Source organism: Vipera berus (genome assembly GCF_964194415.1).
Source record: "Vipera berus genome assembly, chromosome: 3".
Taxonomy (NCBI): domain Eukaryota; kingdom Metazoa; phylum Chordata; class Lepidosauria; order Squamata; family Viperidae; genus Vipera; species Vipera berus.
In genome coordinates, this window is record NC_138204.1 from 61,573,247 (window position 1) to 61,585,916 (window position 12,670).

At 41.4% G+C, this 12,670-nt stretch overlaps 1 protein-coding gene across 3 annotated transcripts in view; it reads right to left on the reverse strand.

Moving 5' to 3' along the window:
* Nucleotides 1-12,670, reverse strand: part of BEND5 (BEN domain containing 5) — a gene marked incomplete at its 5' end in the record, with an annotated part of 887,332 nt that overhangs the window by 386,992 nt on the left and 487,670 nt on the right. Inside the window, one exon of one of the 3 annotated variants that reach the window (XM_081323190.1) lies at nucleotides 5,634-6,010. The exons of the other annotated variants lie outside the window; for them this stretch is intronic. Coding sequence (XP_081179316.1) covers nucleotides 5,634-5,859 — 226 coding nt within the window. Of the gene's footprint in view, nucleotides 1-5,633; nucleotides 6,011-12,670 lie in introns of those variants that run through there. 3 annotated transcript variants of the gene reach the window in all.

Sequence of the window (12,670 nt, forward strand, 5' to 3'; positions counted from 1 at the left end):
TGAAAAGAGAGATGATACCTGTATCACTTCAAGTGGAAATGTTTTCAGTTGACATTTGCTGTAGATGTAATGGCAATCAGATGTAATTAAAATGACTATTCCAACTAAACTTGTAAGAATATTAATTACATATTTTGTTGATTTTACTTTGACCTTGTAAGAAGATTCTCCTTAATACCACTTCAAATGCTATATTAGAACAACAAAAAGACTTTTTACTGTCTGCCTCAATGCTGCTGTTTTTAAATTAGAAAACAAGGAATTTTTTTTTTAGACTGGAACTAATTCCTTGAAGAAAGAATGAAGAACTTTTTACTTTCTACAAATGGATTGTAATTCTCAGTACTGCTGATTATTGAACATCCTAGCCTGAGCTGTTAGGAGTTATACAGTACTTCACCAGCATCTAGAGATTCTTATCCTTACTTCAAAAGGAAGAACTTATCCTGGAATTTTTAATTTAATTTTAATTTAATTTAATTTTAAATTTATAATATTTCTGAATGTAATTATGGGGTTCTTTTTTGTGCTGTTTGTTTCTGTTCTGAATGTCACTATTTCATTTTATTGAAAAATTCAATGAAAATTCAATGAATTGATTCATTGTCCGTAATCAAATAGATTGCATCCAATTTATACAAGTTTGGATTTCTTTTTTGGATATATACACATATGGAGGTGGCATCACAAAAAAGATGGAGTTATGCACATTGTTTAAGTGCATTTCCGACTATTTTTTCTCCTCACACAGCTTTGTTCATGCCTCCAAATCTACTTCAGAGGGTTTCTCAACCTATTAAAGCATATTTGCAGAACATATAAAACAGTAATGGTAGGTAGGAGGGGGAAAAATATTCCACCAACAGTTTCTGTTTCCCTCGGAAACATATTCATGAGCTAGCAACCTACTTGATTCTGTGAAAACATAAAGTCAGAAAACTGGGTTTGAGAAATACAACAAAAGACTGAATGGTAAATTAACTTAATATTTTAAATTAGTATTTCTAAAGCTATGCAAATTAGACTTTTATTAATATATTCTGACAGCTTTACAATGATGAAAAAACATACTTTTAAATAAAGTGTGTTTCAATTATATTTATTATTAACTGACTGATCTCCTTCAAACTGTACTTTAAACAAATTGTACCAAAGCATATATGGGAACATGTTTAAAGGGGAAATGAAGGATGAAGTAACGAAAAAAATTACAACCTACTACTTAGCTCTATAAAGCATTTGAAACCCACTATTTATTTCATTGTTGAAAAAGGCTCAATTTTTTAAAGTTTTCTACTTATTTATTAATTTAATTTAATTTAATTTAATAACATTTATATACCGCCCTTCTCCCTGAGGACTCAGGGCGGTTCACAGGGCAGAATAAAATACCAAATACAAACATTAAAAAGAGATTAAACAGTAGCCCTAGTTAAAACAATAGAGGTACAATTCTAAAAACCCCAAGATAAAATTAAGAAACCAAAGATAAAACAACCCCACCGATCCCCCTCAGGCTAGGCCAGCTTGTACAAACAAAAACGTCTTGAGATCGCGACGATTTACATCTTGCCTATTTTCCAAATAAGTTTACATAGGAACAACCTTACTTAATCCTCACAATAACAATCTCTTCAGCAGAGTGGTCTGAGAGATGACCCAAACCCATCAGTTTCCAAAACTGAGAGAAGACATAAAGTTAAGCTCTCCAGTCTTAATCCAACAATTTAACCATTACACGTTTCATTCTTCACAATTAAGAATGTTAGCATTTTAACATTTTAGTAGCATAATAAGAGTTATGATCTATCAATAGCAATCACAATTTTTGTGTGACTAGTTACTCAAATTTGTAAAAATCTGCTCATAAACATACTGTATGAAATAATCACTGCAATGTGAAAGTCATTTAGAGAGCTTATCTTTCTGAGAAAAAAATATTTGGAACACAGCAACAGCTGCATCTTTGGTGAAGCCACTTCAAAATCCCTTTTAAAAATTTTAGTATAAACACAGAAGAGTGGGAAATGGACTTGAATTAACAATATGGGTCTTAAGAAATATAGTGTTTTGATGCTCTAAGCAACAGGTTCAGAGAGGTATTTTATTAAGTTATCCTGGCATGGTTTTTATGGCCCTAATCAACAGCTGTATAAAGTAATACACAAGTTGCTGGATGTTTAATCACAATAATTATCACAGATCCCTGCATTTTAGCTTTAGTGAATATGGCTAACTTTGAATTCACTCAGTATAACTTTCAAGAATTTATATTGCATATATTCTTGATTAATATCAATCAATTTTATTAATCCAAGAACTAGAACACCTGGTTAAGTGCAAAACATAAAATATATTAAAAATAAGTTACACTTTTTATTTGAGTTATACTAAAATCATACTAAAGCTTTGGACAGCTCACAAGTTAAAAGGCTTTAGTACAATAAAACATCCTGCATATGTGCAGTTTATAACTGGATGCTTGAAGCTATTTAACACATTTCTTAGCAACAAACTGACAGCAAGTTGAAGCGAACTAATTCTACAAATGGAACAATGTATCACCAACTTTTCCCTCATTCCCATATTTTTAGAAGTATGCTAAATAAAAGATTAAATATCCTCATTTACCTATCACAAAATTATGATGATATGTATTCCCTCAACTCATCTTTAAATCATTATTCCTTGTCATTGGTTGACTAGGTGTCCATACAAACAAGGTCTTAGTTGCACATAATTTAAGCTTCACTGTTTTAATGGTTTTCAGACTCAAACCAAACGTTTAGCTATTTGCAAAGGCAAATAAAGCAACCCTTTTTTATCCAATATCAGAAAATTGCAAGAATTCACCTGACAAAAGAGCCCTCCAGAAAGTGTTACAGAGTAATGCCACATACATTCTCCACTCAATACCCTTCTAACTTCACAAGGAAGAGAGCATCAAGGGTAGCATTGGTAATAAATAATGTAGGAACAGGTTTATCCTGGACAATCTCTAATATAACCTATATGTGCATAAAATGATCCATGTCTTGATAATGACCCAATTACAGGTAATCCTCAACTGGCAGCCACAATTGAGCCCCAAATTTATGTTATTAAGCCAGACCATTTGTTAAGTGACTTTTGCCCCATTTTATGACCTTTCTTGCCACAGTTGTTAAGTGAATCAAGGCACTTAAATTAGTAACAGGATTGTTAAGTGAATCTCGTTTCCCCATTGATTTTGTCAGGTGGTCACAAAATGTGACCAGGACACTGCAACTGTGATAAATATGAACCAGTTGCCAAGTATCTAAATGTTGATCACATGACCATGGTCATAAGTGTGAAAAACGATTCTAAGTCACTTTTTTCAATGTTGTATCTTCAAACAGTCACTGAACAAATGGATGTAAGTTGAGGACTACCTGTATTTCTGGGAAACATTAGGCTCAAGACAAGTTAGAAGCTAGTATATCTTGACAGATCTACCCACTCTGCAGAAGTGGGGTGGCACCATAATCCCACCAATAAAAGTTGCTTTGCAATATGCTTAGAAACAGAGTTCATAATTTGTGGGGATGGAGTAATACACTGGAATATGAACTAGGGTTTAGTATTGATACAAGGTTTGAATTCAAACCCACATCCTCTGTAGAAACAGGGGAACATAGATATGGATCTACCTAATTCAGCATTGTTGGCATGAACTGGAGGCATCTCTTTAAGCTTCCAAGCAGGAATTTTTCCAGCCCTTCCTAAAGTTCCTAATGATTGAATCTCAAGACATTCTGCATGCAAAACAGTCACTACTCTACTGGGCAATGACGTATTTAATACATGTATCTGGAAGGAGGGGTTGTGATTATATGTATAAATGCATATTCTATATCTGAGAAGCTTATATTGTATGTAGTTTCAGACTTGCTTTTCAACCATATATGTCTATTTGTGGGGATGGACATTCCTTATGAATAAACAAGAATAGGGCTACATTATTAATTTATAATATATTCTAGAATTTCATGAGAAAAAAACCTGTTTTATTTCATTTGGTAAATTGTATTTTGCAATGATAGCCAATATATATATTTACTGTAACTTTGTTAAAGTCATCAAAATTAATACTGCAGTAATGATCTTTTTTTCAAATCAAGGATAAATATTTGCCATTGAATCTTACTTACTAGCATTTTTTTCACTATTTTATTAATTGTAAAGAATCCTTTTCTGTATTTAGATTTCCAGTATTTTACAGTGTGCAGCATTCATGTTAAAAAATGGTTACTATGTGTTAACTATAGAGCTCACCATCAATATGTTTAAGAATATAGAGAAGTAATTTTGCTTTTCTTTTAATAGTTAAAATTAAATCACTGAGTGTAATCTAAAAGTCCATTTGGGACAAGCAAAAAAAGGGGAAGGGGGGCTATTTTATATATTTAATTTAGAATTAATTTCCAAAATGTTGAACAGTGGTGGTAAACAATAATTTAGATTTAGATTATTTCCCAAAAGAATTATATTCGTAGATACATCCTACGTTATGATAGCAATGAAAAACCACAATGTTAAAATGGAGTAGTCTTTAAATAACACTTATACAAGGTCATACTGCAGAGACTGTTACTTCATGACCTGCTTAATGGTTTCCTGGAAACATTTCGTTCCTCACAGTGGGAATAAAAACTACATCTTTGGACTGCTCCAAGCAGGGCTTTTCTTGTGCTCAGTGTCCCACTTTTTTGTGGCAGCCACGTCCCACCCCAACTTACTCTGCCAAAAGACCTTATTCTTATTCTTCCTATAAATGCTCACCCCACACCACGCACCCAAGTTAACCCAAGTTCTTCCTAGGAATTCCACAAAGTGAAATGTTCTCTATTTCTTACCCAGATAAATTCCTTTTTATAAATTCCCCCCCCACACACACGTTTAGTCTTCGAAGCCCACGCCAGCATTCAGCGTCCCTCCCGGACAGCCTAGTGGTCACGTCCTACTTTTGTATAGCTTTTTCTACTTGCACCACCCATCTCCCCTTCCCTAGTCCAACCTTCGCAGCGCTGAAAACGATGGAAACGTCGAGCAGGATTCCCTGAATTCTCTTACGACAAGCCTAGTCCTCAGGGAAGGGGATTGCGGGGCACTGAGATAACCTCGACCCACCTTCATCTAGGCCAGGGGTCGGCAACCTCGGCTCTTTTATGACTCGTGGACTTCAACTCCCAGAATTCCTGAGCCAGCTATGCTGGCTCAGGAATTCTGGGAGTTGAAGTCCACGAGTCATAAAAGAGCCGAGGTTGCCGACCCCTGATCTAGGCCTTTGCAACACCAGGCCATCCCCATCCCTACCCCGCCTGCTGGTCTCTCCTGGGGATACCCGAAACCCCTCCCTCAAGAGAAGTGGAGCCAAGCAGCAGCCACTCGGAGCAGGCCCCGCCGTGGCTTAAGGAGCGGGGCTCCAGCCGCAAGGCCCCTTCCTTCCTTTCGCAGAGTGGGGGGGGGGGAAGTCTCTCTTCTCTTTCCCCCCCCCTTCACCCCGCCCGGGTCCTCCAAAGAGCTGGGAGGTTTTAACTGGTCTGGCCTCCAGGTCGCCTCCCTCCTTCCCTCCCTCCTTCCGCCCGCTGCCAAATCCCTCGGTGCCTCACCTGCCAGCGCCAGGATCTGGGCCTTGTGCAGTGGCGGCCGCTCTCCCCACTCGCCGGGGCTCTCGTCGTCGCCGTCCTCGGGGTCGCGGGCCGGGCTGCGGTAGACGGTATAAACCTTCTGGTTGTCGAAGTCGAGCCGGGATTTGGGGCTGAAGTCCTGCACGCACGACACGGGCAGCGCATAACACACGTTGTCCTCCAGGAACCGCACGAAGGCATACATCATGGAGCGGGGCCGCGCGACCCGGGGGAGGGGGGGGGCAGGGAAGGCGGCTGACGGGCGAGGCGGCTAGGTGAGGGGTGTGTGTGGGGGGGGGCGCCCGTCTCTGCTCCCGCAACCCCGGCTCTTCTGTTATTGTTCCTGGAAGCCTGGCTCGGCGCTCGGCTGAGCTAGTCTAGGCTGCAAAGCCTTCGCTTCCCAAAGGCAGCCGGGATTCGGGATTCCCGCAAGCAGTCGAGCGCCGAGCGAAGCGAGCCTCAAGTCTGCCGTGCAGCTCCCAGAATCGCCCGACGCGGGCGGGAGATCCCGTTTAGTGCTGCCATAAACGGCGGCGGCGCCCCCCCCCCCTTTTTTTTTTCTCTCTCAGGAGGGGGGGCAGAATTTACGGCGTTGAGCAACTTTCGGGAACGTAAGCTTTGGAGCTAATTGTTGCCGCCGCCTCCGCACTAGGCCCGATCTCAGCAAAAGAGGGCGAGAGGCAGGCGGTTGGCCGGCCGGTGCAGCGGCTGCTCTTCCATGCTTCCAGTTACTTAAACGGACCTTTCTCCCTCTCTTTATCCACCTAGCGTGGATAAAGCTCGCTAGATCCAGTCCTTTCTGCCACGCCATCCTGCTAAGAGAGAGAGGACTGGATAGTGACTTGGGGAAGGGGGGTCTTGCAGAGTTTTCCCGGCCGTGTCCGGCGAAGGGGAAGCAGACAACTCTTTCTGTGAAGTATACGGCCTCTTTGGGGCAGTGCGCTGCATTAAGCCCTTGCAGGTTGAATGGCAAGAGTGCAGATGGCTCTTGGGAGCTCTGGGGCAGTGGAGTGGAGATGGCTTCTTGGGAGCTCTGGGGCAGATAGAAAACAAGCCACCAGATTGATTTGCCTCTCGAAAGGGCAGCAAGGAAGTCTGGGCCCATCGGGGAAAATCCTAAGAACAGGCTTCTCTTATTCTCTACCACAGCAGAGAACATTGAGTCCAAGAGGCCCATCCAATGAAAAGAAAACTGGGTTCTTGCAGATTTTGGTTGCCTAGTGAAATCAAGCCGGTAAACAAAGTAGATGCGGCTTTTGCAAACAGCAGCCATCTCCTTCCACTCAGACAATTGGGCCCAAGGAGGAGAGGCAACAGCTGTTTTTTCTGTCACCACAGCAGCCTTCTGCTATCCTCCCACATTCTTTGCCATATAGGAAAGCTTGAGTTCAGGGGGGGGGGGCGGAAATGAGACAATGGGCTTGATTGTTGATACTCTGGCAAAGACACTTATCCATCTTTCTCTCTCTCTCTGGGTGATCCCAATCTATAGCATATACTTTATCTGTTTAGGCCCACAAATCATTTCTCAGAGAAGTCACATTTTGCTCAATCAAGAATATTGGCAATTCATGACAATTTCACTGGAAAAAAAACAATAGTGCTTCATTTGCACTGCATACTTACTCATGCTTAACTGAACCATCCCTTATTCAATACAATTATATTGGTTCACATGACACACAAGCTGAGTTTGCAAAACATACTAATGTATGTTTAGTATGCTGACTAGGTTGTAGTTTATTTACCACATAAGGACAACTAAAAACTGCTTTCAGGACAGCCTTACTAGACAAAACAAGAAGATAACACATCCACACCATGCCAAAAGTCTTTTTAATCAATATCCTAGAGCCAAATTCACCACTTTCAAAGACCCAATGTATTCTGTGAACCCATAAACTCAGTTTTCATCAGGAGAAGGTTAATTCTAACCCCCAAATCTATGAGTTAATCATTAGTCAAAGGCTGTATGAATCCAGGAACCCCAATCCAACTGTTAAGCATATGCAGGAAGGAAATAAATAGCATTAAAAGTATGGGACCAGGTAACTGAATCCCTGCTTCTTTTTAACATTTTTAAAATGCTTGCATCAAAAAGATGGGAGGGTTTTAATCAGCCTGGTCATACCATTTTTTTGCTATTGACTTACCTTGAGGATGCCTCTACTAATGGTAAAAGTCCTGATTATTGGCTGTTTTTGTAGGTCCTCCAGGATTTCATGCTCATCAAAGATATTGAAAAGGACAATTAACCCTCACCTAAGTAGTTCATATGATATGGGGAATTACCTTAATCCCAAAGAAGAATAAGTCTGGAACTAAATGTAATTTCCCACATTAAATTGACTAGACTGTTTGATTGAATTTTCTTGTTGACCTGATGAACTTACTATCCTACCTCCAAGATCCAGTTAAGCATTCTACACGGGAAAATCAGATACAATGTATAGTTTTGAGTATATAGGCTCATCAGTAATCCGTACTCCTTCAATTAGGTTCACATTACAGTAATGTGGTTTGATTTTTATTTAATATGTTACATAAGCCCAGCCAATTGTAGTTTATGAAATAGAGTAACATGAAATTAATACTTATTGCACACACACATATATATATATATACACACACACACACACACACACACAAAATGAGGTGCCGGAACTCACACATGTCATACAACCCACCTTGCCTACCATACAAGGTATATATATATATATATATATATATATATATATATATATATATATATATATATATATATATATGATCTGTCCTGGTCCTATTAGATCTCTCAGCGGCTTTCGATACCATCGACCATGGTATCCTGCTGCGGCGTCTCAGGGGGTTGGGAGTGGGAGGCACCGTTTTACGGTGGTTCTCCTATCTCCTGGGCCGCTCGCAGTTGGTGTTGGCGGGACGGCAGAGATCCGCCCCGAGGCCTCTCATTTGTGGAGTCCCTCAGGGGTCGGTTCTCTCGCCCCTCCTGTTCAACATCTATATGAAGCCGCTGGGCGAGATCATTCGTGGTTTCGGGGTGGGGTATCATCAGTACGCTGATGATACCCAACTTTTTCTTTCCACCCCAAACCAACCCAGTGATGCCCTCGCCATGATGTCCCGGTGCCTGGAGGCGGTCCAGGTCTAGATGGGGAGAAACAGGCTTCATCTCAATCCCGCCAAGACTGAGTGGCTGTGCATATCGGCATCTCGGGTCAACCAGACTATTCCATCTCTAACGATGGGGGGTGAGGTGTTACCCCCTGTTGATAGGGCTCGCAACTTGGGTGTCCTGGATTCACGACTCAATTTTGAAGACCACATAGGAGCCGTGACCAGGGGGGCTTTTGCCCAGGTTCGCCTGGTGCGCCAGTTGCGTCCCTATCTGGACCGAGATGCCCTACGCACAGTTACTCATGCACTCGTGACCTCCCGTTTGGACTACTGCAACGCTCTCTACATGGGGCTGCCCTTGAGGACCACTCGGAGGCTTCAACTGGTGCAGAATGCGGCCGCGCGAGTTGTAATGGGGGTCTCCCGATACTCCCATGTAACACCTCTACTCCGCGAGCTGCATTGGCTTCCGGTTGCCCTCCGGGTGAAATTCAAGGTGCTGGTCATTACCTATAAAGCCCTACATGGCTTGGGTCCGGGGTACTTGAGGGAACACCTGCTGCCAGCATCAAGTGCCCTTCGTCCAGTGCGCTCCCACAGGGAGGGTCTGCTCAGGGTCCCACCGGTAAGAGATTGCCGGCGGGTAACGCCCAGGGATAGGGCCTTCTCAGTGGGGGCGCCTGCCCTCTGGAACCAGCTGCCAGTGGAGCTGAGGACCTCACCCAACCTCCGTTCATTCCGCCGGGGCATGAAGACCTGGCTCTTCGAGCTCTCTAGCCCAGGCTGAGGATTAATTTATTTTAATTGGGGTTTTAGTTGCACAGGGTTAAATTTAATCTTTTTTAAACTGGTTTTAACTTTTGTATTTTTGGTTTTTAATTCCCTGTAAACCGCCCTGAGTCCTCAGGGAAAGGGCGGTATATAAATGTAATAAATAATAATAATAATAATATATATATGTACCCCTCATAGATTACTGTCTTGTCGTGGCGAAGGGGCTTGCGTAATTCAATGAAGCTATGAGCTATGCCATGCAGGGCCACCCAAGACGGACAGGTCATAACAGAGAGTTCTGACAAAACGTGATCCATTGGAGAAGGAAATGGCAACCCACTCCAGTATCTTTGCCATGAAAACCCTAAGGACAGTACCAAAAGGCAAAACGATATGACGCTGGAAGATGAGCCCCTCAGGTCGGGAGGCATCCAATATGCTACTGGGGAAGAGCAGAGGGCTAGTACTAGTAGCGCCAGAAAGAATGAAGCGACTGGGCCAAAGCCGAAAGGACGCTCAGCTGTGGATGTGTCTGGTAATGAAAGGAAAGTCCGATGCTGTAAAGATTTTTTCTCCATAGGAACCTGGAATGTAAGATGCATGAATCAAGGAAAGCTGGACGTCGTCAAACAAGAGATGACAAGACTGAACATCGACATCTTAGGTATCAATGAACTAAAATGGACAGGAATGGGTGAATTTAATTCAGATGACCATCAGGTATACTACTGCGGGCAAGAATCCCTCAGAAGAAATGGAGTAGCCTTCATAGTCAATAAAAGAGTAGGAAAAGCAATACTGGGATACAATCCCCAAAATGACAGAATGATCTCAGTTCGAATCCAAGGCAAACCATTCAATATTACAGTAGTCCAGGTCTATGCCCCAACCACCAGTGCTGAAGAGGATGAAACTGACCAGTTCTATGAAGCCCTACAGCACCTTATAGAACTAACACCAAAAACTGATGTCCTTATCATCATGGGGGATTGGAATGCTAAAGTAGGAAGCCAAAAGATAACTGGAATAACAGGCAAGTTTGGCCTTGGAGTACAAAATGAAGCAGGGCACAGGCTGATAGAATTTTGTCAAGAGAATACGATGGTCATAGCAAACACACTTTTCCAACAACCCAAGAGACGGCTCTACACATGGACATCACCAGACGGTCAACACAGAAATCAGATTGACTATGTGCTCTGCAGCCAAAGATGGAGAAGCTCTATACAGTCAGTAAAAACAAGACCAGGAGCTGACTGTGGCTCAGACCATGAGCTTCTCATTGCAAAGTTTAGGCTTAAACTTAAGAAAGTAGGGAAAAGCCCTAGGCCAGTCAGGTATGAATTAAATCATATCCCAGTTGAATATACAGTAGAGGTGACAAATAGATTTAAGGAATTAGATTTGATAGACAGAGTGCCTGAAGAACTATGGACAGAGGTTCGCAACATTGTACAACAGGTAGCATCCAAAACCATCCCAAAGAAAAAGAAATGCAAGAAAGCAAAATGGCTGTCTGAGGAAGCTTTGAAAATAGCTGAGGAAAGGAGGAAAGCGAAAGGCAAGGGAGAAAAAGGAAGATACGCCCAGTTGAATGCAGAATTCCAGAGAATAGCTAGAAGAAATAAGAATGCCTTCTTAAATGAACAGTGCAAAGAAATAGAAGAAAACAATAGAATAGGGAGGACCAGAGAACTTTTCAAGAAAATTGGAGAGATGAAGGGAACGTTTAATGCAAAAATGGGCATGATAAAGGACCAAAACGGCAGGGACCTAAGAGAGGCAGAAGAGATTAAGAAGAGGTGGCAAAATTACACAGAAGAAGTATACAAGAATGAGCTTAACGTCCCTGATAATCACAATGAGGTGGTCACTGACCTCGAGCCAGACAACAACCTAAGATATGCAGATGATACCACTCTAATGGCAGAAAGTGAAGAACTAAAGAGCCTCTTGTTGCGGGTGAAGAAGGAGAGTTCAAAAGTTGGGTTGAAACTAAACATTAAGAAAACTAATATCATGGCATTCGGCCCTCTCAATTCCTGGCAAATAGATGGGGAAGAAGTGGAGGTAGTGACAGATTTTATTTTCCTGGGCTCCAAGATCACTGCAGATGGAGACTGTAGCCAAGAAATTAAAAGACGCTTGCTCCTCGGGAGGAAATCCATGACAAATCTAGACAGCACACTAAAAAGCAGAGGCTTCACCCTGTCAACAAAAGTGCGTATAGTCAAGGCTATGGTCTTCCCAGTTGCAATGTATGGCAGTGAAAGTTGGACCATAAGAAAGGCCGAGCGCCAAAGAATTGAGGCCTTTGAGCTATGGTGCTGGAGAAGACTCCTGTGAGTCCCTTAGACTGCAAGGCGATCAAACCGGTCACTCCTAGAGGAGATCAACCCTGATTGCTCTTTAGAAGGCCAGATCCTGAAGTTGAAACTCAAATACTTTGGCCACCTAATGAGAAGGAAGGACTCACTGGAGAAGAGCCTAATGCTGGGAAAGATTGAGGGCAAGAGAAGAAGGGGACGACAGAGAATGAGATGGCTGGATGGAGTCACTGAAGCAGTAGGCGTGAGCTTAAATGGACTCCAGAAGATTGAGGACAGGAAGGCCTGGAGGAACATTGTCCATAGGGTTGCACACGACTTCGCAGCTAACAACAAATATATATATATATATATATATATATATATATATATATATATATATATATATATATATATATATATATATATATATATATATATATATATATATGTATATATGTATATGTATATGTATATGTATATGTATATGTATATGTTTATGTTTACATAAATAAATATATATGAGCTGTCCGGTGTGACTACTGCCTGTTCGATGGCCTTCAAGATAGGCTGAAACAGGAAATAAAGATTTGCCCCATGTTTGGGGCCTAGCAAGGTAATCTAAATAGTTAAGTATTTGACATATATATGTATATGTATGTATGTATGTATGTATGTGTGTGTATGTATGTATGTGTGTGTATGTATGTATGTATGTATGTATATATATATATATATATATATATATATATATATATATATATATATATATACCCAAAAACAAGCTTTACTTTGAATCAAACTATTAGTCCATCTAGCTTTGTA